The following is a 26,792-nucleotide window of genomic DNA, read 5'->3' on the forward strand; positions in this document are numbered from 1 at the left end:
TAATATGACCGGAACTCACTAGCAATTTCAAGCGGTGCATGTATCTGACCCCTCGAGCCTATGTTCAAAGAGGGTATATGTGTGAGCGGGATACGTGGATGTAAAGCTTTCGCCAACCATTTCCCACATTTGTCACCGAACTCGTAGTAACCTCGTTTAATCTTATCTCTCATGCAAAGAGATTTCTGATCTAGAATTTTTAATATCTGTTGTCTAATGGAGGAAAGTTCAGCTTTAAGAGAATCTGACGCAGAGGTTTTATTAATGGACTCTTTGGCCTCCAGTTCTTTAAAAAGCGTGGTTAACTTATGTGTCCTTTCTCTTTTAAGCCGAGACCCATGGGACATAAACACGCCTCTTACCACACATTTGAGTGCTTCCCATTTTAGAGGAGAAGCAGTGGTATCCGATCGATGGTCAGCATCAAAATCAGCAATGGCCTTTTTTATAGCTGCCGAGCAAACCGCATCATTTAGTAGATTATCGTTTAATCTCCAAGTAAATGAGCGAGGAGATGTGTGAATTGGAGACAATAATCCAAATACCGGCGCATGATCCGACCATATCATAGAATCGATCGAGCATCGGGGATCAAGATCCAGGAAGCTCTGCGATACGAAGAGGTGGTCTAGTCTGCTGTATGTGTTATGTGCTGCAGAGTAGTAACTGTAATCTCTGACACCCGGGTGCAAGACCCTCCAAAGATCAACCAACCTGAGGGATGTGAGTGCTGTTCTGAACTTACGTAACGACGTGGGAGAGATCGTGGACTTACCCACCGAAGAATCAAGCTCTGGGTTCATGGTCATGTTGAGGTCACCTCCTAAAATAATACGTGAGCCCTCGGCGAAGCTAGCAAGTCTTCTCAACATCTTGGTTCCAAAGGAGGCCTGGCCCTGATTAGGGAAGTACAAATTAGCAACAGTAAATACTTGATCATTAAATGCAAGCTTAAGAAATATATAGCGCCCCTTAGTGTCAATGTCAGAGGCCAAAACCTTGTGCTGGAAGGCTTTGTGGAAAGCTATGGAGACTCCACCTGCTTTTTTATCTGGGTGTGAACTATGGAACCAGGTGTGGTAGTACCTGTTTCTGCAATTTGGGATGGATGAAGTTTTGAAATGAGTCTCCTGAATCATCGCTATCATGATCCTTTTTTTATGAAACCGGTATAAGATTTGACTGCGTTTCTCAGGCTTGTTGAGGCCCCTGGCATTAAAGGAGCTAAACGATAACAATCCCGCCATGATGAATGAAAGGAGTAAGGGTTAAGGATGCAAGGAAAGATTACACACAAGGGGGAAAGTAGAGGGAAGACGTAAGACAAACAGATAATACAATTAGGAAACGCTTAGGTTTCAGTGAACAGACAATAATGATCTGAGGGGTAATAGGAACCAAACAATCGGTTCAACGGTCACTAAGTTATGACTATTCGTCATATACAACACTCAGTGGGTGCTGTAGAACCTAGTGGGGGTAAGAGAAGACAAGGGCGCTACGGCTGCCCGACTTGTCTCCGGGTAAGCAATGAGATAAGTGGTTATAACAGGTCACAATTAAACTGTGAGAACATTTAGTATTATGTTAGAAGCATTCTAAAGAGCCTATGTAATTAGGCTTCCTTGGAAAGAAAAACAGATTGCAACTAGAGGCTGGAACCTCACAATAGCTAGACAGTTCAGTCTTTAGGTGAACGGGATCTTCTAGGTGGCCTCTGCTGTTTTGGGAGCGCCGTCTGCCAAGAGTCTCTGCGCGGCACAGGAACCAATTCCTTTTGTCTGGGCCAATCTGGAAGGTTGACAGATGGTAAATTGAAAACGTCCAATAGCTTCTGAAGGTCAGTGATGGACTTGAAAGTGGCGGACTTACCATCTTTTCTGGCGAAGAGCTGGAAGGGGTAGCCCCAGCGGTATATAATATCATTGTCCTTAAGGAGGATCAATAAAGGTTTGAGAGCTTTCCTTAACATAAGCGTACGCCTAGCTAAATCTGGCAGAATGAGTACTCCGGGGTAATCCGGAAGACTTGGCATCATATTTCTTGAGGCCTTAAGGATCTCCTCCTTCTCTTTGTAAAAATGAATTCTGCACACTATATCACGTGTGCGAGCTGGATCTGCAAGTTTCGGACCCAGGGTTCTGTGAATCCTGTCAATTTCGACCAGAGAATCTGGGCTTCTGTTAAGTAACTTGGCAAATAGATCTTGAGCCCAGTGATCCAGGTCCTGTGGGAGAACAGATTCTGGGACTCCCCTTATGCGGAGATTATTTCTCCTATTTCTGTTTTCTATGTCATCAAGGTGACTTAGTATGTCCTGTATCTGACCTGTGTGATCTTGCAGGATCTGTTGGTGAGACTCCAATGTCTGGAGGGTTTGTTCTTGGATAGCTTCCACATCCTCCACTCTGTGGCCTACTTGCTTGATATCTGTATGTAAGCCAGCAATATCTTGCTTGTGTGAGGCTTCAAGCTTAATAAAAAGATCATTCAGCTCATGCTTTGTGGGCAGAGCTTTAAGATGGACTTTCCAGTCCCATTCCTCCTCTTGTGAGGACGGTATCGCCTGCATGTCAGTGTCTGGGCAGCTTGGTGAGCGGTGGGACTGCGGTGAGGAGCTGGGTGAGGAGAGCCTGCTCTCTGTCATGGCAGGCGAGGAAGGAGCCGCTGAGGACGGGCTGCGAACTGCCCCTGCATATGACCGTGTGATCGGTGTGCCCGGCGGTGATCGGCTTGGGGCAGGGGATGCTGCTGCGGCGGCCGCCGCTGTTTTCTCACCATGAGGTGCGTCCGCCATCTTGGGTCTCATGGCTGTCTTGGCGCCACTTGCCGGCTGGGAGCTGGACGCTAAATATCGCTCCATGGCGCCTGATTTTCGGTCCACCGGTGCTGGTGTGGATGAGGTTCTTTTCCCTCTGTTTTTCATGGCGGAAGGTGAGTCGCTTGTGACCTGTAGTCTGAAAAACTGCCGGAGATGGTCAGGAGCTCTGAATGCGCACTGCTCGCTCTGCCATTGGCAAGCTCCGCCCCCCAGGATTAATTTTATTATTGAACAACAACCATGTTCTCAATGAACCCAAAAAACTCATTAATATCAAAGCTGAATATTTTTGGAAGTAGTTTTTAGTTTGTTTTTAGTTTTAGCTATTTTAGGGGGATATCTGTGTGTGCAGGTGACTATTACTGTGCATAATAATTAGGCAACTTAACAAAAAACAAATATATACCCATTTCAATTATTTATTTTTACCAGTGAAACCATTATAACATCTCAACATTCACAAATATACATTTCTGACATTCAAAAACAAAACAAAAACAAATCAGTGACCAATATAGCCACCTTTCTTTGCAATGACACTCAAAAGCCTGCCATCCATGGATTCTGTCAGTGTTTTGATCTGTTCACCATCAACATTGCGTGCAGCAGCAACCACAGCCTCCCAGACACTGTTCAGAGAGGTGTACTGTTTTCCCTCCTTGTAAATCTCACATTTGATGATGGACCACAGGTTCTCAATGGGGTTCAGATCAGGTGAACAAGGAGGCCATGTCATTAGATTTTCTTCTTTTTACCCTTTCTTGCCAGCCACGCTGTGGAGTACTTGGACGCGTGTGATGGAGCATTGTCCTGCATGAAAATCATGTTTTTCTTGAAGGATGCAGACTTCTTCCTGTACCACTGCTTGAAGAAGGTGTCTTCCAGAAACTGGCAGTAGGACTGGGAGTTGAGCTTGACTCCATCCTCAACCCGAAAAGGCCCCACAAGCTCATCTTTGATGATACCAGCCCAAACCAGTACTCCACCTCCACCTTGCTGGCGTCTGAGTCGGACTGGAGCTCTCTGCCCTTTACCAATCCAGCCAGGGGCCCATCCATCTGGCCCATCAAGACTCACTCTCATTTCATAAGTCCATAAAACCTTAGAAAAATCAGTCTTGAGATATTTCTTGGCCCAGTCTTGACGTTTCAGCTTGTGTGTCTTGTTCAGTGGTGGTCGTCTTTCAGCCTTTCTTACCTTGGGCATGTCTCTGAGTATTGCACACCTTGTGCTTTTGGGCACTCCAGTGATGTTGCAGCTCTGAAATATGGCCAAACTGGTGGCAAGTGGCATCTTGGAAGCTGCACGCTTGACTTTTCTCAGTTCATGGGCAGTTATTTTGCGCCTTGGTTTTTCCACACGCTTCTTGCGACCCTGTTGACTATTTTGAATGAAACGCTTGATTGTTCGATGATCACGCTTCAGAAGCTTTGCAATTTTAAGAGTGCTGAATCCCTCTGCAAGATATCTCACTATTTTTTACTTTTCTGAGCCTGTCAAGTCCTTCTTTTGACCCATTTTTGACCCATTTTGCCAAAGGAAATATACAGCTTGGAGTAAGACAACATGCATAAAGAGGATGATGTGGTCAAAATACTCATTTGCCTAATAATTCTGCACGCAGTGTGTATGTATGTATATATATATATATATATATATATATATATTTATTATTATTATTAAACATATAATTGATTCTTTATATGTAACATAATCTTATAATAATACTGGATAACGGATAATACTGATGTAGCAATTATTGAGTGTCTATCAATCCATATTTTAAAATGTCTCTGTAAAAAGGCGTTTCTGTGAATAAATCTATTGTAAAAATCAGCAAAAAACTGAAAAATGGAGCTCACACGGTACCATTCTAAAAATATATAAATTTTTATTGTAACATGATTAAAAATATATATAAGCCATTAAAAAGAGAAAGGAAAGTGACAGGAAAAACGCCATCCTGGACACATACCAAAAAGGTAATAAGCGTATCTCAATACAATATAATTACAGCACGTTTAAGCTATGGTAGATAAGTTATTCATATAAGACATGAGTCTCAGTAATGCTAACCATATTACCTAAGATGTTAAAAATTCTAGCACAAAGGAGTACCTAAGCTGGGGTGAATATAAAGTAATAACCAAGTGCAAAAATAACCCGGAACCAGCAAAGCTAGAGAAGAGACTCGCCTCCAATAGGTAGTGTGCAGAACTAACCAGGATGGCGCTACCCCGACGCGTGTTTTGGCGTGCTTTCGTCCGGACGTTATTTCTGTCACTTTCCTTCCTCTTTTTAATGGCTTATATATTTTTTTTAATCAGGTTACAATAAAAATGTATATATTTTTATAATGGTACTGTATGAGCTCCATTTTTCTGTTTTTTGCTGAATATACTCAGGAGCTTGTACCGAGTTATTTGATTAGGTGGCCCGTTACTTTGTTCCAAATTTTTGGGTGGGTACTTACCCCTTTTGTAATAGGGTCATTTATGGTCTGTTTTTCTATGTAAAAATCAGCAATAATACTGTTAGGCCTCCTGCACACGACCGTTTTTTCCCCCCGTTTACTGGCTGTTTTTTGAGTTCCGTATACGGAACCATTAATTTCAATGGTTCCTCAAAAGAAACAGAATGTACTCCGTATGCTCTCCATTTCCATATTTCCGTTTTTCTGTTCCGTTTAAAGATATGTCCAATTATTGCCAGCAAATCACGTTCCGTGGCTCCATTCAAGTCAATGGGTCCGCCAAAAAATGGAGCACATACGGAAATGCATCCGTATGCCTTCCGTTTCCGTTCCGTTTTTTGCGGACCCATCTATTGAAAATGTTATGCCCAGCCCAATTTTATCTATGTAATTACTGTATACTGTATATGCCATACGGAAAAACGGAACAGAAACGGAAACACAACGGAAACAAAAATGGAACAACGGATCCGTGAAAAACGGACCGCAAAACACTGAAAAAGCCATACGGTCGTGTGCAGGAGGCCTAAATGATATCAATAATCTGTGATCAAAAAATCAATAAGAAACGTCTTAACATTACTATTGATGCAGAGCTCGCATATATGGTATAAATGCCAAAGGATATGTATTGCAGACAAAGTATAATATATTTTTTTTGTAGCTTGCAATGAAGTATATATTATATAACTTGCGGTGTATCTTAGGCAAATCGCAGTGAAGATGCCGAATGATATCTATTGCAGCTGAAATGTCTATTTGTTGTAGCTTGCAGTAAAGTATGTATTGTATCTCAGGCAAATGGAGGGAAGTCACTTGTTATTTGGAACATGTGCCAGGCACCTCTTTCTTATGCTGCCCAAGGCTTACTTCTTTATACAAGTAGTAACGTGTTGTCCAGAACCATGTGACCACAGCAGCAAATCACTGGCTGGAATGATTTTCACATGTTCTGCCAACATAATTAGATTTTTAGCTTTAAAGTACTATCTCTAATAGACAAGACTCGAGAAAAACATTGTTTTCTTCCAGAAACAGCATTTGCAGTGAACAGGGCTGAACTGCAATGCCATACACAACCTAGGGACAGGTAGGGCACTTTTTTTGATAAAAGCATCCATCTTTTTCCAAACCTGTCACCGGGATTTTGTGTATAGTGCTGAGGACATGGGTTGCTAGATGGCCGCTAGCACATCCGCAATACCCAGTCCCCATAGCTCTGTGTGCTTTTATTGTGTAAAAAACAACAACTATTTGATACATATGCAAATTAACCTCAGATGAGTCCTGTCCCTGACTCATCTCGCATACAGGACTCATCTCAGGTTAATTTGCATATATATCAAATCAGTTTTTTTACACCATAAAAGCACACAGAGCTATGGGGACTGGGTATTGCGGATGGGCTAGCGGCCATCTAGCAACCCATGTCCTCAGCTCTATACACAAAATACCAGTGACAGGTTCCCTTTAAGTAAGAAATGACCTGGTACAAAAAGGCCTAAAAGGTGTTTTGCTGTAATTAACCTTTTGGTCCTAAAATGACCAAAAACTTTAAAGGGGTTTCCAGGAGTTAAAAATATGAGCCTAGCAGTTGAAGATATTCTAAAGTAAACCTGATCAGGAGCAAAGAAGAGGCTGAACTGCAGGAAAGCAAGTACCAGTTTAAAGGGAATCTGTCACCTCGATTTTGGACCATTAGTACCACAGTATTACACGAGAAGTACTGCAGATATGGAGTCCAGATCTCTCTTTTTATTTTCCTACTGGCACCCTTTGCCCCGTTGTCAGGGCACAGAGCCGCTTTGAAATCCATTGTCAGGACTGCTGTGCATGCGCTCATGAGTCCTCCCCATGATGTTTGCATGGCACACAAGTCCTGACCGTGTATTTCACCATAGCTCTAAGCGCTGATAGCGGGCGAACAGGGGGCAGTAGGAAAATAAAACATAGTGATCTGGGCCCCTTATCTGAGGGCTAAAAAAAATAAACTGCAGCACATAAATGTACTGTTCATATTTGTAATTCACGGCGGTTAGACTGATATTCTCATTTAAACAGAAGCTATCGGCACTCCTGACGTATATTTCAGTAATTCCTGCTGTGCCATTCCTCCTGGAAACATAGGACTAAATGGACAATTGGATGTTACCTTTCCCCTTGTCGTACTGGCAGCACTGATTTGGCCATGTGAGAATGTATAGGGACACAGACCCAACTGGCAACACCCGGTTGTCAATTTATGCATATATTTCTAGGAGGAATAACATGGGACTGAATTACCAGATTACTAGGTGGTTGTATTAATGGGTCTTACGACTTCTCATTTCTCTTATTCAATCTTCAGAATTTGAAATGCTATTTTATTTTTTGTCTTTCATAAAGGGAAGTGACTATGACAGCCCCGATGAGCACTCTGATACAGAACAGTATGTCGTGCCCACAGAGGAGGCTGACGATAGCAGCTATGAACCTCCACCCAATGACAAGCATGTGACGCCATCTTTTAAGGTCATGATGGCGAATAATGGATATGCAGGTATCTTCAGTGAGAAAAATTAATACACAATGTATTCTATTTAAAAGGATTTTCCGAGATTTTTGAAATGATGAGATATTCTCTGGATAGTTCATCAATATCTGATCGGGAAGGGGGAGGGGGGGGGGGGGGGTCCGCAGTATTGCCACGGCCTTCTCAAAGCTTTGCCTCGGCCACTGACATTATGTTCATCGGTCTCATGGCCTGCAGTACCAACAGCAGCCACTGTACAATGTATGGCACTGTGCTTGGTGAACAGAGAGAAGGCCGCGCCGCTTGCTTCTCAAACAGCTGATCGGCGGGGGGTCCCCAATCAGATACTAGCTAAAACCACTATTCCCACCAATATGGTCTGCTTCTATAGACCCGTACAGTTATCTACTCTAAGCAATGAACACTATGCATACAATATGTGACTCCCTATCTGCTATCATACCCCTTCCAGCTTCTCCCATGATCTAGTTTTGAGAAGCTGACCATGCTGTAGGTGTAAGGTCCCCTGATTTATTTATTTTTTCATATCTGCTAATACTGTCAGTACTAGCCGCTGTGCACGGTTCAAGTGCATGAGATGAGCTGCAGTACCAGGAGCAGCCACTTGATGTGCCAATGAGTTGATGAGCCCCTCTGTCTATACTAGGGATGGCCAAGCTAAGGCTCTCCAGCTATTGCAAAACTACATCTCCCAGCATGCCATGTGCTTCTGCACTGAGGTAATCGGAAGAGATTTTACCCTCATGATCAAAAGTTAGAGAGACCTGAAGAACCCCTTTAAAGGGAACCTGTCACTGGTATTTTGTGTATAGAGCTGAGGACATGGGTTGCTAGATGGCCGCTAGCACATCCGCAATATCCAGTCCCCATAGCTCTGTGTGCTTTTATGGTGTAAAAAACCCCGATTTGATACATATGCAAATTAACCTGAGATAAGTCTTGTATGTGAGATGAGTCCTGTATGTGAGATGAGTCAGGGACAGGACTCATCTCTGGTTAATTTGCATATGTATTAAATAATTTATTTTTTTTACACAATAAAAGCACACAGAGCTATGGGGACTGGGTATTGCGGATGTGCTAGCGGCCATCTAGCAACCCATGTCCTCAGCTCTATACACAAAATCCAAGTGACAGGTTTAAGTCCATTCACACGTCCGCAATTCCGTTCCGCATTTTGCGGAACGGAATTGCGGACCCATTTATTTCTATGGGGCCACACTTTGTGATGTCCGGATCCGCATTTCCAGACCCGCACTTCCGGGTCCGCAATTCCGTTCTCGAAAAAAATAGAACATGTCCTATTCTTGCCCGCGTGTGTGAATGGACCCTAAAGGCCTTTTTTTATTTTTTTATTAAGGCTACTTTCACACTAGCGTTCGGAGCGGATCCGTCTGATGTTTCATCAGACGGATCCGCTCCTATAATGCAGACATTCGCATCCGTTCAGTACGGATCCGTCTGCATTATAACTTAGAAAATTTTCTAAGTGTGAAAGTAGCCTGAGCGGATCCGTTCAGACTTTACATTGAAAGTCAATGGGGAACGGATCCGCTTGAAGATTGAGCCATATGGTGTCCTCTTCAAGCGGATCCGTCCCCATTGACTTACATTGTAAGTCTGGACGGATCCGCTCGCCTCCGCACGGCCAGGCGGACACCCGAACGCTGCAAGCAGCGTTCAGGTGTCCGCTCACTGAGCGGAGCGGAGGCTGAGCGCTGGCAGGCGGATGCATTCTCAGTGGATCCGCCTCCACTGAGAATGCATCAGGGCCGGACGGCTGCGTTCAGGACCGCTCGTGAGCCCCTTCAAACTGAGCTCACGAGCGGACACCTGAACGCAGGTGTGAAAGTAGCCTAAGTTGTAATTATTTTGGGCTAAAACAAATTTTCCAGTTGGTCTTTATTAATAAGGTTCACCTGTTTGACCTCTATAGCCTTAAGATATGGCCAAATAAGGAGGAATTTCCTCTGTGGATTTCCTCTTTTTCCGCAGCAAAATTTGGCAACATCCACGCGTTGCACGAGGATTTGTCGCGGATTTGGTGCAGTTTTCACATTACGCATTGCAAAGGGTGAAATCCACGATGGCAATCCACAGCATAAATTGACATGCTGCATATTTAAAACTGCACTCCAGATATTTTTGAAAATCGGAACCACTTTGCCGGTACTGTAAAACATTGAGGATATGCCGCATGCAAATCTGCAGTACAGTATATCTGCTACATGCGAACACACATTGAAGATTGTGTGGTTTTTCCGCACTGATTTTTATGCAGAAAAAAACACGGTGTAGTACAAAAGTGAAAAAGATTTGCCAAATTTCATTTACATGTAGCGTATTTCGTACATGTGAAAAAATGTACGTGCCATGCAGATTTTATAATCTGCAGCATGTCAATTGCACCTTGTATATGGTGTTTTTTCTCATAGACTTCTATGGGGTTATTAATTTAAACAGCAAATCTGCAACAAAAAACTCCATAAAAACTGTGTTTTTTAATGCAGTTTTCTCTGACACTGCAAACTGTTCTGTCCCCTTCTCGCTGAAATCCGCGCAAGAGCTGCTGTGGCCCTTATCTGTACTTTCCTGACCGCTCATAGGCACTCATTTCAGCTAAATTCTTATCAATGCAATCATAAAGAAATGCCCTCAAAGATGTCCATAGCACATTTCAGGTAATTTTTTTTTTGTTTTGTTGTTTTTTCAAAAACACAGAAATATAGTGGCAATTCTGTAGGAGCGGCTCAACCCCTAACACTGTAGCGTGTTTTTCATTGGGGGAGCAGCCCCACCGCATGTGGACCGCAGCGAACGACTATCCCCAGCAAAAAATGCATACAGTGGAGGATGTCGGCGCGGTCCACATGCACCACAAGAGCATCCTACACAAAACGGAGCATTGTACGGATGTAAATACAATCATATAAATCAAAAAATGCACCAAACTGATATGCCACTGACTATACTGGCTAGTCATAAATACAGATATTAAAAGCTGAGACTTTCGCCAATATATTCCTGTCAGGAAAATATCGGAGCCCTTCATGCACCACGTCACGGTCACTCAGCATGGCAAAGGGTCCTACCACTACACTAACTATGGTGTGAACAAGGTCTGAAGGTGATGTAATCCAGCTCACAGCCAGGCTTCCACACAAACGCCTAGCAGGACAACTAGTGCAATGTGAACAAAGCCAGACTGCAAGCCACACCCATATCAGACCCTGTGATGGAGCAGCTCCTCCAGTATTGCCACTATATTTCTGTGTTTTTGTCTTGTTTTATATGTAGTGTATGTGCCTTCACCTGGCATTTAAACACTCTTTTGCACCTCCATCACAGGGTCTGATATGGGTGTGGCTTGCAGCCTGGCTTTGTTCACGTTGCACTAGTTGTCCTGCTAGGCGTTTGTGTGGAAGCCTGGCTGTGAGCTGGATTACATCACCTTCAGACCTTGTTCACACCATAGTTAGCGTAGTGGTAGGACCCTTTGCCATGCTGAGTGACCGTGACGTGGTGCATGAAGGGCTCCGATATTTTCCTGACAGGAATATATTGGCGAAAGTCTCAGCTTTTAATATCTGTATTTATGACTAGCCAGTATAGTCAGTGGCATATCCGTTTGGTGCATTTTTTGATTTATATTGTTGTTTTTTCTGCATAATTTACTTTATAGACCATTAGCTGTTGTGCTGTTTCAGTTAACTTGTAGCAATAACTCCGTTTTACCTCTTTCCTGAACAGATAAACAAAAAACAGAACCAATGAACATGCATATGAGGCCACCACCCAAACCACATGAGCTATTTTCAAGGCACCAGCAGCCTCCACCACCAGTTACCAATCGACTGCCTACAGCAAACAAACCACTGCCGAAGCCCAGACATCCCCCTACATCAATGCCACCACCAGTCTTAAGAAAACCAGCAAGCATACCACCACAACCGGACTGTGATGACGAGGTATAAGGCTACGAGCTCTACAGCAATTGGTACAATTATAAGATAATGAAGGTTTTATGCATGTCCTGCGTCAAAATTTTAAATATCTGCTACACGCAGAGGGTTTTAAAGAGGTCTTCAGAATATTGATGGCCACTCCTCAGGTCAGGCGATCAATACACAGTGCCTTGAAAAAGTATTCATACCCCTTTAAACTTTTTCAATTTTTTTCATGCTACCCCTACAAACTAAAATGTATGTGTGAGGAGAAAAGAAAAGATACATGGTTTTCAAAATTTAAAAAAAATCTGTAAAGTGTGGCTTACATTTGTATTCAGTACAATACTTTGTAAGACTGTAATTACAGCTGCAAGTCTTTTGGGATATGTCTCTTCCAGCTTTGCACATCTAGAGGCTGAAATATTTGCCCATTCTTCTTTGCAGAATCGCTCAAGCTCCGTCAGATTTGGTGGAAATAGTCTTGGTCCATTCTAACACATGAATGTGCTCAGATCTAAACCATTCCATTGTAGCTCTGGCTGGATGTTTAGGGTCGTCCTGATGGAAGGTGAACCTCTCCCACAGTCATAAGTCTTTTGCAGCCTCTACCAGGTTTTCCTCCAGGTTTTCCTCCAGGATTGACCTGTATTTAGCTCCATCCATCTTCTCTTCAACTCTTAACAACTTTACTCTCCTTGTTGAAGAAGGCATCCCCACAGCATGATGCTGTCACCACCATGTTTCATGGTGGGGATGGTGTGTTCAGGGTGATGTGCAGTGTTATTTTTCTGCCACACATAGCGTTTTGCATTTAGGCCAAAAAGTGTAACTTTGGTCTCATCTGAGTAGTACACCTTCTTCCGCACGTTTGTTGTGTCCCCTACATGGCAAACTGCAAACAGGACTTCTTATGGCTTGCTTTTCAAAAATAGCTTTCTTCTTGCCACTCTTCCTTAAAGGCCAGATTTGTAGGGTACACAACTAATAGTTGTCCTGTGGACAGATTCTCCCACCTAAGCTGTGGATCTCTGCAGCTCCTCCAGAGTGACCATGGGCCCCTTGGCTGCTTCTCTAATTAATTAGTGTTCTCCTTGCCTGGGCTATCAGTTTAGGTAGACTGCCATGTCTTGGTAGGTATACTGTTGTGCCATACTCCTTCCATTTTTAGATGATGGATTAAACAGTGCTCTATGAGATGTTCAGAGCTTAAGATATTTTTTTTATAACCGAACCCTGCTTTACACTTCTCCACAAGCTTATCCCTGACTTGTCTGGTATGTTCCTTGGTTTTCATGAGGCTGTTTGATCACTAATGTTCACTAACGAACAGTGGTGTAACTAGAAATGACTGGGCCCCACAGCAAAATCTTGAAGCCCCCTCCTCAGCAACTTCTTTGCAACCCCCACTCCCATGCTGCTCCCACTCTTGTGGCTAGTATTGATCGCTCTCTCAGACAAGGCTTGGCAACCACTCAGTATGTTTCCTACAGCGTCACTATATATAATTTTATTGTATAATACTGTTTAAGGGGGTCCTGACAATAAAATCTTTTAGTCCTCCCTGCTCCTGGGTGGGTCCCTTTTGAGTTTCGGCCCCAAAGCAGCCGCTTTCCCTATAGCTATGCCCCTGCTAACAAACCTCTGAGGCCTTCACAGAACAGCTGTAGGTATACTGAGAACTAATTACACACAAGTGGACTCTATTTACTAAAGCCTTATTCACACGTCCGTGTTCATGCTCAAATCCGTGAGCAGGTGGTCAGTGATGCATCCGTGAAGCTGTCCGTGAAGGGTCCATGTGTCCGTTTTTTGCTGTCCGTGTTTCACTGACGCTAAACAGATGAAAAATAATTTTTCATCGTGAAACACGGATGCAACACGGATGTCATCCATGGTTTTCACGGACCCATAGACTATAATACTGTGTAATGAAGTCAGGCGGCACAGCGTACTGGTTGAGGGGTGCTCGGTTTGTGTGGAGGTAATACCAAAATCAGAAGAATGAAAGAAAACCGGCACTCCCACAAATCTTTGCTGGTGATAGATTTATTGGTCACTCATATGACGCGCGGCACTGCTGCTCACTTCTTGTTTGAAAAAGGCACCTGTGAGTGCCGAAACGCCGCGCGTCATATGAGTGACCAATAAATCTATCACCAGCAAAGATTTGTGGGAGTGCCGGTTTTCTTTCATTGTTCCATAGACTATAATAGGCGTGATGGATCTGTGAACACGAACAAAACAGAGTATGCATCTGTGCTAAAAACAAGAATCCACGGACAGTGCTAAAACACTGATGTGTGAATACACACATTAAAATGAATAGGGATGTGTGCTGTCCGAGGAGAACACGTACAGCACACGTCCATGAAACACTGATGCGTGAATGAGGCTTAATTGGGTGATGTCTGAAGACAGTTGGTCATACTGTTTTTTTTTTTTTTTGTGGTATCCGAGTACAGGGGGCTGAATACAAATGCACACCACACTTTTTAGATTTGTATTTATTACAAATTTTGAAAACCATGTATTTTTTTTTCGCTTCACACATACTTTCTACTTTTGTGTTGTTCTATCACATAAAATCCCAATAAAATATATTTAAGTTTGTGTGTGTAACGTGAAAAAATGTGGAAAAGCTGAAGCTGTATGAATACTTTTTCAAGGCACTATAAAGTCAGTGAGGGTCCAGCTATCAGCACATTTCCTTCCCCATCCCAATCAGTTGTTTGAAGAGACAGCAGTGCTTGTGCAAGTGCTGTGGCCTCTTCATTGTTCACGTTGATCCGTCTACCTGCATGCCATCTTGCAGCTTTGTCCAAATTGCGGTGTACTGTGTAAGCAATGAAAAGATCGACTAGTAAAAAAAAAGGTTTTACAAAACCTTAAGAAAGTTATTAAGTGTTTAAAAAGATTAAATAAATAAAAGTTAAACGTTCCTTTTTCCCGTTTAACAAACACAAAAAAAATGCAGTTACCTTGAAAAATACAGTGGAAAATAATTTTAAGGTCCTCTAATGTTCTTTTATGACCTTTTGAAGAACAGAGTATAAAAAAAAGTAAAAAAATAAATAAAAAATAAAAATAACTGACCCCCAAAAAAATGTTCCCCATCCAAATTGCTGTCGCAGCGCTAGCCAAATCCTGATTTTGCTAAATTGGACATGTCATTATATAAACATTTACATGAGACAAAAAGAAAAGAAAAATATATTTGAGCTTAAAGGGAAGTTGAACATGGTGTTTAAGCTGCAAGCAGCATGATATAGAGCAGGAGAAGCCGAGCAGATTGATATATAGTTTTGTGGGGGAAAAATTCAGTAAAATTGTAACTTATTAATTCTAAATTCCTGCTCATTCTGGGCTTTGAGATCAAGGAGGCGGTCCTATCACTGATTGACAGCTCTCTCTGTATACACAGTCATATAGGGAAAGCTGTCAATCACTGATAGGACCGTCTCCTGGACTTCGAAGCCCCGAATGAGCAGGAATGTAAATAAATAAATTAAGACAAGTTTTACTGAATCTTTTCCTATAAAACTATATATAGTTTTGAAGTCGGCCATTTTGAATCCAACTTTTGTTTTTTCAATAGGAAGAGGGTCATTTGACACATCAAACTTATTGGGAATTTCACAAGAAAAACAATCGTGTGCTTGGTTTTAATGTAACTTTATTCTTTCATGAGTTATTTACAAGTTTCTGACCACTTACAAAATGTGTTCAATGTGCTGTCCATTGTGTTGGATTGTCAATGCAACCCTCTTCTCCCACTCTTCACACACTGATAGCGACACCGCAGGAGAAATACTAGCACAGGCTTCCAGTATCCGTAGTTTCAGGTGCTGCACATCTCGTATCATCTGAAGGCAATTGTCTATGCTGTGAAGATACGAGATGTGCAGCACCTGAAACTACGGATACTGGAAGCCTGTGCTAGCATTTCTCCTGAGGTGTTGCTATCAGTGTGTGAAGAGTGGGAGAAGAGGGTTGCATTGTCAATCCAACACAATGGGCAGCACATTGAGCACATTTTATAAGTGGTCAGAAACTTGTAAATAACTCATGAAAGAATAAAGTTACATTAAAGCACACCATTGTTTTTCTTGTGAAATTCCCAATAAGTTTGATGTGTCACATGACCCTCTTCCTATTGAAAAAAATAAAGTTGGATTCAAAATGGCCGACTTCAAAATGGCCGCCATGGTCACCACCCATCTTGAAAAGTTTCCCCCCTCACATATAATAATGTGCCACAAACAGGAAGTTAATATCACTAACTATTCCCATTTTATTAAGGTGTATCCATATAAATGGCCCACCCTGTGTGTATATATGTATATATATATATATATATATATAATATATAATCTGCTCAGCTCCTCCTGTTATATAACAATCTGCCTGCTGCTCAAATAAAATTTTCAACTTGACAGGTTCACTTTAATCCTATATGATTGCTAGAAAAATAAGTAATTTTTTTCTGTCTATGAGCCAAAAAAAACATGGATATAAAAATAAGATTAAAAGAAATCTACATTATTCAGGCAAAATAAATGCTAGTCAGCCCAACATATCAAAACTTTGGGGGTCGTTTATCAAACTGGTGTAAAGTAGAACTGGCTTAGTTGCCCATAGCAACCAATCAGATTCCTCCTTTCATTGTGGACAGTTCCTTTGGAAAATAAAGGGGCACATTTATCAAACTGGTGTAAAGTAGTTGCCCATAGCAACTAATCAGATTTCACTTTTTTATGTCCATTAAACTGACGCATGTGAAAAATTACTAAACTGGCTGGTCCAAAGACTAAAATTACCCTTGTTCTCAATTGGCTTAAAGGGTCTTTCTAGGGCCTGGTCAGGGAACTTGTTTATTAGGCAGAGTGTAGTAGTATACAATGACTACACTAGTATAAATAGATTTATCCATATCCATGGAGACTCTACCACTGACCCCTTACTCTCGGACATAGAAGGTGCTCCTCTAGGTAAAAGGAAGTTTTCCTCTCTTGCCCTATGCTAAATCACATTCCCAATTAAGTTATTCATTACTGGTATAACTGGTATGAATACTGGATGTTTAAAGAGGACCTGTCATGACAAAATGCAAGGCAATCAGGTTCGGGTTGGTATCAAACTTTAGGATTTTTGGACCCCGGACCTGAACCCGAACATTTAAGTAAAAGTTCGGGTTCGGTGTTCGGCTATTTTATGGTGCTTTTTGAAAGTCTGCAGAGCAGCCAATCAACAAGCGTTTAACTCTGTGCTCTTAGAAGCCATCACAGCCATGCCTACTAATGGCAAGGCTGTGATTGGCCAGTGCAGCATGTGACCCAGCCTCTATATAAGCTAGAGTCACATAGCGCTGCACGTCACTCTGCTGTGCTTAGTGTAGGGAGAGGATGCTGCTGCTGTGAGGGAGAGAATAGGACAGAATCTTTAATTAGAAGTGCTTGTTAACTCAGCGATCTACCAGGATTTTGTTTTGTGGGTGCAGTGCACAATCTTTTTACCCTGCCCTGAGCCCAGTCACCCAGAAAAATACTTTCATCAGTCTGTTAGTTAGGTGGTGTCACGGCCTTTGGTGTGTGCCGTGACACTTTTGCCGTGCATGCTTGTTGCCGGTGGCAACATGTTGTTTAGACACTTCCCCTTTAAGTTGTGTGTCCCTTCCCATTCTGGTGTGCACGGGGTTAAGGTGTGCTTGGTAGGTGTGGTGGGTGTGACCTCAGGCCTCCTATATGTTGGTGTGGTGGAGCCTGAGTGTCAGTTTGGTTTTGTTAGTCAGCTTGGTGTGGAGCTCTGCTCCTGGGCTGAATAATACTGTCTGTGTGAGCCACCCTTATTTATTATTTTGTGTACCTTGCTCTGTCTGTTGTCCCCACTGGTGTGTATCTGTTTACCCTTCCCCACCTGTGCTGCAGTCTCGGTCTCTTCATCCACCTCTGGAGTGACAGTGGCACCTGCCACCCCGCAAACAGAGGATCTGCCAGCAACACCACCACCTGGGTCACCAAGCATCTCCACAATGTCCCACGGAAGTGTTCAGCTCTCCATCTCCCAAACACTGGAGCGGAAGAGGAAGTACCCCCCTACCCATCCGCGATCCCTGGCCCTGAGTCCAGCATTTCAAATTTACTGGCCTTTGAAATGCTGTCATTCTGTCTGGTGGAGACAGAGAGTTTTAAAAGCCTTATGGCGGTGGCTGTCCCACAGTACGTCGTGCCCAGCCGCCACTACTTTTCCAGGCGTGCCATCCCTTCCCTGCACAACCAAGTGGGGGACAAAAATCAGGTGTGCACTGCGCAACGCCATCTGTGGCAAGGTCCACCTAACTACGGACGTGGACCAGTAAGCGCGGTCAGGGACGTTATATCTCCATAACAGCACACTGGGAAAATGCAGTGGCAGCTGGGCCTGAGGTGGATAGTAGTTTGGCGCATGTCCTTCTATCACCGAGGATTGCAGGGCGCTTCTCTTTGCCTCCTGTTGCTTCCTCCTCCTACTCCGCTTCCTCATCCTCTTCACCACCAAATTCAGCACAGCCAGGGGTAAACGACAGCAGGCAGTTTTAAAACTTATCTGTTTGGGGGACAAACCCCACACCCCGCAGGAGCTGTGGATGGGCCTTGAACAACAGACTGATGAGTGGTTGGTGCCAGTGAGCCTCAAGCCCGGCCTGGTGGTGTGCGATAATGGGCGAAATCTCGTAGCGGCTCTGGGAGTAGCCGGTTTGACGCACATCCCTTGCCTGGCGCATGTGCTGAATTTGGTGGTGCAGAGATTCCTTAAAAATTACCCTGATATGTCAGAGCTGCTGCATAAAGTGCGGGCCGTCTGTGCACGCTTTCGGCGTTCTCACCCTGCTGCTGCTCGCCTGTCAGCGCCGCAGCGTAACTTCGGTCTTCCCGCTCACCGCCTCATATGCGACGTGCCCACAAGGTGGAACTCCACCTTGCACATGCTGGCTAGACTGTGCGAGCAGCAGCAGGCGATAGTGGAGTTTCAGCTGCAGCACGCACGGGTGAGTCGCTCTGCGGAACAGCACCACTTTACCACCAATGACTGGGCCTCCATGCGAGACCTGTGTTCCTTGTTGCGCTGTTTCGAGTACTCCACCAACATGGCCAATGCCGATAACGCCGTTCTCAGCGTTACTATCCCACTTCTATGCCTCCTTGAAATAACGCTGCTGGCGATGATGGAAGAGGATGTGGCATAGGAGGAGGAAGAGGGATCATTTCATAGGGTTTCCGGCCAGTCATTCACAAGTGGCTCCGAGGGTGGGTTCCTGCACCCACAAAGCCAAGGTACCAATTGTCCAGCCAGGGCACAGTTCTGGAGGATGATGAGGTGGAGGATGAGGAGGAGGAACTGTGCTCACAGCAGGGTGGCACCCTAACCAGCTCATGGCCATCACTGGTGCATTGCTGGGGGGATACAGAGGACATAGACGATACACCTCCCACAGAGGACAGCTTTTCGTTGCCTCTGGGCAGCCTGGCACACCTGAGCGATTGCATGCTGCAGTGTCTAGGCCGAGTTGCCCACATTCTAACTTGTGCTGATTACTGGGTGGCCACGCTGCTGGATCCCCGTTACAAGGACAACGTACCGTCCTTAATTCCGTCACTGGCGCGTGATCGTAAGATGTGCGAGTACAAGCGCACGCTGGTAGACGCGCTGCTGGTGTCATTCCCACCTGACAGCGGGGACACAGTGGAAGCACAAGGTGAAGGCAGAGGAGGAGGAAGAGGTCGCCCACGCAGCTGGGGCACCACCAGCACCTCAGAAGGCAGGGTTAGTATGGCCGAAATGTGGAAAAGCTTTGTCAGCACGCCACAACAACCAGCACCACCAGCTGATATGGAATGTCTTAGCAGGAGTCAGCATTTCAGCAACATGGTGGAGCAGTATGTGTGCACACACCTACACGTACTGAATGACGGTTCTGCCCCCTTTAACTTCTGGGTCTCCAAATTGGGCACATGGCCTGAGCTTGCCCTTTACGCCTTGGAGGTGCTGGCCTGCCCTGCAGCCAGTGTATTGTCTGAACGTGTGTTTAGCACGGCAGGGGGCGTTATCACAGACAAGCGCAGCCGCCTGTCCACAGCCAATGTGGACAAGCTCACGTTCATTAAAATGAACCAGGCATGGACCCCACAGAACTTGCCCGTACCTTGTGCAGAATAGACATGTATACCGGCCTTAACCAGCCATTGTTATACTACAGCGCAATTGCTCATTGTTGTGTTTTGGATATTTTCCACTCTTTTGGAGTGTACCCTAATTAAAAAATATATATAAAAAATTAAAACAAAAAAACAGTGTTGGCTACCTCGTCCTCCACCACCGCCGCTTCTACCTACACCGCTACGTCCACCGCCTCCTTAAACTCCTACTCCATATGGACCTCCACCTCATAGATCAAGTTTATTTTATTTTTTATTTGTACGTATTTTATTTTATTTGATGTAATTTAACTAATTTGTCTGATACATTTTCTGGTGAAATTCACCAATTTTTGGGTGTGATATACCCCTGCTCTACCTAGTAGACAGGTAAAAACATTTCACTAATTTGTCTTACATTCTTGGGTGACATTTGACCATTTTTGCTGTAAACCCCTGCTCTGCATAGGTGATAGGGACATAAATTTAAAAAAATCGTCTGTTACATTGTCAGGTGACATTTTACCAATTTTTACGTATAGAAACCTCTGCTCTGCATAGGTGACGGAATTAAATTTTAAAAATTGTTTTTTAATTGATGCGCGCCACCTCCTTTCATTCAATGCTTAAACTTTAACAAGTTGTCCCACATTTGCGCTTCAATAATTTGTCCCACTTTTCCACTCGATCATATTTAATTTAAAAAAAATTAACCTCCCTTGGATGTGGTCTCTTTCTCACGCTCCCTCTCCGGCGTGGAACCCTGATTTGCCGATAACCGTGATCAACATGGTAGAGATGAAAAGAAAAGAACATTGAAAGTTGATAGAGAAGATATCCAAATGGATCGTGGACGTCACGGTGACGTGCGATCAGGCAGAAGTCATCTAGAGTTAACAAAGCGGCAGCAGGGCCTCTCCTGTCTAACGTTTCAAAATCCTAAATACCCCAGTGACAGTCACTATAATTTTTTATTAATCATTCCAATAACAGGGCATATTAAGAGTCCTGTATTGTTATTTATCGTCACTACCTCCCCAAGTCGGGAGTGGGTAATTGCCGCACGCCCCCCTCCTTTCCTTCGATTCTTCAGTTTTAATAACTTTTCCCACATTTCCGCTCGATCACAATAAAATTTCATCTATTGATCTCCCTTGGATGTGGTCTCTCTTTCTCACGCTCCCTCTCCGGCGTGGAACCCTGATTCGCCGCTAACCGTGATCAACATGGTAGGCGCAGAAAAGAACATCGAAAGTTGATAGAGCAGATATCCAATTGGATCGTGAACATCACGGGGACGTGCGACATGGTGGGGCAGTATGTGTGCACACGCCTACACGAACTGACTGATGGGTCTGCCCCCTGCAACTTCTGGGTCTCCAAATTTGGCACATGGCCTGAGCTTGCCCTTTACGCCTTGGAGGTGCTGGTCTGCCCTGCAGCCAGTGTATTGTCTGAATGTGTGTTTAGCACGACTGGAGGGGATTATCACAGGTTATATTTCCCAATGTTTTGGGGTGTACCCTAATTTAAAAAATAAATTTAAAACCAAAAAGCAGTGTAGGCTACCTCCTCCTCCTCCACCGCCGCTTCCACCTATACCACCACATCCACCGCCTCCTCAACCTCCTACTCCATATGGACCTCTTCCTCCTAGATCAAGATGATTATTTTTTATTTGTACGTATTTTATGTTATTTTAAGTCATTTCCCTATCCACATTTGTTTGCAGAGCACTTGCCATGGTCTTAACCACTAGCCCTCTAGCCCTTTCCATGACATTTTTAGAGCCATTTTAGTGCTCAAAAGTTCGGGTCCCCATTGACTTTAATGGGGTTCAGGTTCGGGGTCAAGTTTGGGTCCCGAACTCTAACTTTTTTCTGAAGTTCGGCCGAACCCGTCGAACCCGAACATCCAGGTGTCCACTCAACTCTAATAATGACTTTACTAGAACTGAAATACCCTAATATCCATAATAGTAGCAATAATAATACTGTTGGTTCGGCCATCAGTCTTACCTTTTATCAGAGACTGCATGTTTATTTCAATCAAAAAGGCCATATGCTTGACTTCTTGCTGAGCTACAGTACCCAGGCCCGGACACTACACAGTGGATGGCGCAGTGTAGTTTCAGTACTGCACCTTGTAAAAAATGTTGCCAACTGGCATACCCGCCCCCCTCCCCATCTGATATTGATGACCTATCATGTACAAAGTCCCTGAAAATCCCTTTAAAGACACAAAAGAAAAAATACAATAAACTTGATTTTATTTAATCAAACTTTATAGCATAACCCTCACAAAACAGTACATATGAAAATCATGTAATAGCAATCAGTTTTGCATTGACAGCAATTATGCACGAGATATGTCCCTTCATGGAAGAGAGCAAATGAGGTGGTAGAGAACATCACGTGACTGCAGGCTCAGATAACACAGGGGATTGTTGTAACCATGGCGACACACTGGTCTGCATAGGAGCTGCGTAATAAACTATTTTTGCAAAGTTCTTTGAGCAATAAGAAATGGATGCCATCAAGGTTGCAGCACTGCAAAATAAAAATCTTTCTTGCCCTTCTGCTCTAAGAGAGATTTTTGTCCTCCTGGAGCTCACCTTACTGCACCGGGATTACAGTGGTGTTGGACAGGGGTTCCTTAGGCCTACCAGAGGAAATTATTCTCGTGGGTCAATCCCTACATTATCTATCTTTAAAGTCTAATAGGTTTTGAATTCGAGTAATAGACCCTAGTGTCAAGTGACTGGCTCCAAAAACATCCAAATAGGTTTTTTGCCTTCTGGACCTTTGGGGCCCATTACAGTATTAGAGCCTATTCTCAGTGGAGGATCCTCTGGTAGTCAGGAGGGCCAGGCCAACCCTACATTACGGTTTGATAGGTGTACCGCATTAATACATATATATATACACTGCTCAAAAAAATAAAGGGAACACAAAAATAACACATCCTAGATCTGAATTAATTAAATATTCTTCTGAAATACTTTGTTCTTTACATAGTTGAATGTGCTGACAACAAAATCACACAAAAATTTAAAAATGGAAATCAAATTTTTCAACCCATGGAGGTCTGGATTTGGAGTCACCCTCAAAATTAAAGTGGAAAAACACACTACAGGCTGATCCAACTTTGATGTAATGTCCTTAAAACAAGTCAAAATGAGGCTCCGTAGTGTGTGTGGCCTCCACGTGCCTGTATGACCTCCCTACAATGCCTGTGCATGCTCCTGATGAGGTGGCGGACGGTCTCCTGAGGGATCTCCTCCCAGACCTGGACTAAAGCATCTGCCAACTCCTGGACAGTCTGTGGTGCAACGTGACGTTGGTGGATAGAGCGAGACATGATGTCCCAGATGTGTTCAATTGGATTCAAGTCTGGGGAACGGGCGGGCCAGTCCATAGCATCAATGCCTTCGTCTTGCAGGAACTGCTGACACACTCCAGCCACATGAGGTCTAGCATTGTCTTGCATTAGGAGGAACCCAGGGCCAACCGCACCAGCATATGGTCTCACAAGGGGTCTGAGGATCTCATCTCGTTACCTAATGGCAGTCAGGCTACCTCTGGCGAGCACATGGAGGGCTGTGCGGCCCTCCAAAGAAATGCCACCCCACACCATTACTGACACAATGCCAAACCGGTCATGCTGGAGGATGTTGCAGGCAGCAGAACGTTCTCCACGGCGTCTCCAGACTCTGTCACATCTGTCACATGTGCTCAGTGTGAACCTGCTTTCATCTGTGAAGAGCACAGGGCGCCAGTGGCGAATTTGCCAATCTTGGTGTTCTCTGGCAAATGCCAAACGTCCTGCACGGTGTTGGGCTGTAAGCACAACCCCCACCTGTGGACGTCGGGCCCTCATATCACGCTCATGGAGTCTGTTTCTGACCGTTTGAGCAGACACATGCACATTTGTGGCCTGCTGGAGATCATTTTGCAGGGCTCTGGCAGTGCTCCTCCTGTTCCTCCTTGCACAAAGGCGGAGGTAGCGGTCCTGCTGCTGGGTTGTTGCCCTCCTACGGCCTCCTCCACGTCTCCTGATGTACTGGCCTGTCTCCAGGTAGCGCCTCCATGCTCTGGACACTACGCTGACAGACACAGCAAACCTTCTTGCCACAGCTCGCATTGATGTGCCATCCTGGATAAGCTGCACTACCTGAGCCACTTGTTGGGGTTGTAGACTCCGTCTCATGCTACCACTAGAGTGAAAGCACCGCAAGCATTCAAAAGTGACCAAAACATCAGCCAGGAAGCATAGGAACTGAGAAGCGGTCTGTGGTCACCACCTGCAGAACCACTCATTTATTGGGGGTGTCTTGCTAATTGCCTATAATTTCCACCTGTTGTCTATCCCATTTGCACAACAGCATGTGAAATTGATTGTCACTCAGTGTTGCTTCCTAAGTGGACAGTTTGATTTCGCTGAAGTGTGATTGACTTGGAGTTACATTGTGTTGTTTAAGTGTTCCCTTTATTTTTTTGAGCAGTGTATATATATATATATATATATATATATATATATATATATATATATATATATAAAATAGAAAGGATGGGCAGCACTCCAAAAAGTAAAATATAAGAAAACTTTATTTACCCCAGTGCGAAATGCGCGACGTTTCGGCTCCAAACCAGAACCTTTGGAGCCGAAACGTCGCGCATTTCCCACTGGGGTAAATAAAGTTTTCTTATATTTTACTTTTTGGAGTGCTGCCCATCCTTTCTATTTTGTATTGCACCCACCAGCTTACATCTAGGACGGTGCTGCCATTGTTTTTTTTTATATATATATATATATATATATATATATATATATATATATATATATATATATATATACTTATTTTTTTTAAATAATTTTTTTTATCCTCTTTCCCTGATTGTTTGTATTGATTTTGCTTTAGGAAAACTACATTGTACCAGAATCGGAAAGTTATATTGAACCGACCAAGGAACCCGTGAAAAAACGTAAGAGCTTTCTACACCCTGACAAGTAAATTATGCATAATTGTAAAATTCACTTTAATTTCGTCAACTTTGTGTTGCCCTTAATGGGCAGAATATCGAAAGATGCAGGGAACTATAGACAAGTATAACAAGGCACACTTTGTCATAGCGGTCATGCTACATATGATTGAGTTGAGTTCTGTTATCTCACTCACAGAGGGGAGTTCTAGGCAGGAGATGACATACTTTGACATCTATTTGCCCTAAATAGGCATATGTACGGTACATAGTTCACAGTTCTCCAGCATGAACATATGTACGTATTCATTGCATGGAGCGCATGACTCTATGAGCTGTAATATGGTCCTTGGACAATGCAGATGACCTCTTTTTGTAAATTTGCACCTCCACCACCACATATAACTGATGGGCAATCCCTTTATTTATTACATTCACATAGTTTCCCCCTGTCCTGAATATGACAGGACTGTATCTGATTGTCAGAAACAGTCCTGGCAAATTCAGGCTGTACCAGGTCGAAAATGGATGGTGCTAATGTTAACCTCATCCATAAGTGGGCGTTCCTGGGTGGAATTGGATGTTCCCAGGGGCGTGTTTTAAATGCCCAGAATTTACCAACTTAAATGTTGGTAAGTATGCAATCACTGCTTGTTCAAGGCCCATGGATCCCTAGAAAATGGTCCTTGCACTGTTTTATTAGACAAAATAAAAAATACTACCATTATACTTCAAAATAACATACCGTTACTATACTGTACCATACCCCAAGATTAACCCATAAGTGACATGCAATGTACAAATAATACTTGTTTATTATATAATTATAGCTCCAGCAGTGAACAGACAGACCAAACCCATGCCCCAGACTCCTATAAGGTCTCCCACCATGCAACCACCTGAAACAGAAGATGGTAAGATCACAAATGATTTCATCTGAGCATAGTCTGTACAGTGGAAATATTGCACACCTGATCAGCGGCGGTCACAAAAGTACAAAATCTTGGATTTTAGATGCAAAGTTTCTTTCCTGCAGTCTGTTTCCCTGTGTGAACATGGCAGCCCACAGTAATTCCTTTCTATATTTGAATCAAGAGCTCCCCCTCGTGGGGTCTGAATAAAGTATTTTACTCTATTCGCATATACCAATAGTGTTACAGATACAGGATTGAAAAATACGTTTGTATTTATATTTTCATCCATACAATACAAGCGGTGGAGTCTCCTTTTATTATTAGCTATAAATTTGTCTTTTAGAGACAAAAAACCGTCAAAGCATTTTCAAATGCCAGGATGACGGGTAGGCACAATAGGCAACAACGTAGTGCACCACTGAGGAGTGAGATTGCAATTTCTGGATTTACAAAAAATTCTGGGTTTAATGTTCTTTGTACTATCAACTGGTTTTGCCCAAGCTACTTATAATGGTGATGGGGTACAATGTGCCTTTTAAAAGGGTTGTCCGCTGTCTTCTCCTCACTGTTTACCTGCTTGTCATCAACATCGTAACGGTGAGCAGATGTAATTACATCTCAGCCATCCCATTCACTTCTATGGGGCAGCTCCTTCCTGTTCAAGTGCGTAGGACAGAGTCGTCCCATAGAAGTGAATAGGAAGGTGGAAACATAATTACACCTGCTCACTGCCGCGGTCAGCGGCGAGCAGGCCGACAGAGCAGAGAAGGCAGCGCACAAGCTTTCTCTTCAAACAGATGATCTAATATTGATGACCTATCCTGAGGTTGATCCAAGCTTTCTGCATCCTTATGTCCATTCCGCACAAAGATAGAACACGTCCTATACTTGTGCAGGCCATGGACCCATTGAAGTCAAAGGGTCACAAAAAAGGCGGCTGTCACATGGACA

The 26,792-nt window shown here is 43.6% G+C and overlaps 1 protein-coding gene across 7 annotated transcripts in view; it reads left to right on the top strand.

Annotated features, from left to right (window-relative positions):
* BLNK (B cell linker) overlaps positions 1 to 26,792 on the top strand; it is a 309,580-nt gene that overhangs the window by 243,016 nt on the left and 39,772 nt on the right. For all 7 annotated transcript variants that reach the window (XM_040434768.1, XM_040434770.1, XM_040434771.1 and 4 more), the window contains 4 exons: positions 7,680 to 7,833; positions 11,578 to 11,795; positions 24,867 to 24,930; positions 25,758 to 25,841. In XM_040434768.1, coding sequence (XP_040290702.1) covers positions 7,680 to 7,833; positions 11,578 to 11,795; positions 24,867 to 24,930; positions 25,758 to 25,841 — 520 coding nt within the window. The remainder of the gene's footprint in view (positions 1 to 7,679; positions 7,834 to 11,577; positions 11,796 to 24,866; positions 24,931 to 25,757; positions 25,842 to 26,792) is intronic.

This window comes from Bufo bufo, chromosome 6, assembly GCF_905171765.1.
Source record: "Bufo bufo chromosome 6, aBufBuf1.1, whole genome shotgun sequence".
In the NCBI taxonomy this organism is placed as follows: domain Eukaryota; kingdom Metazoa; phylum Chordata; class Amphibia; order Anura; family Bufonidae; genus Bufo; species Bufo bufo.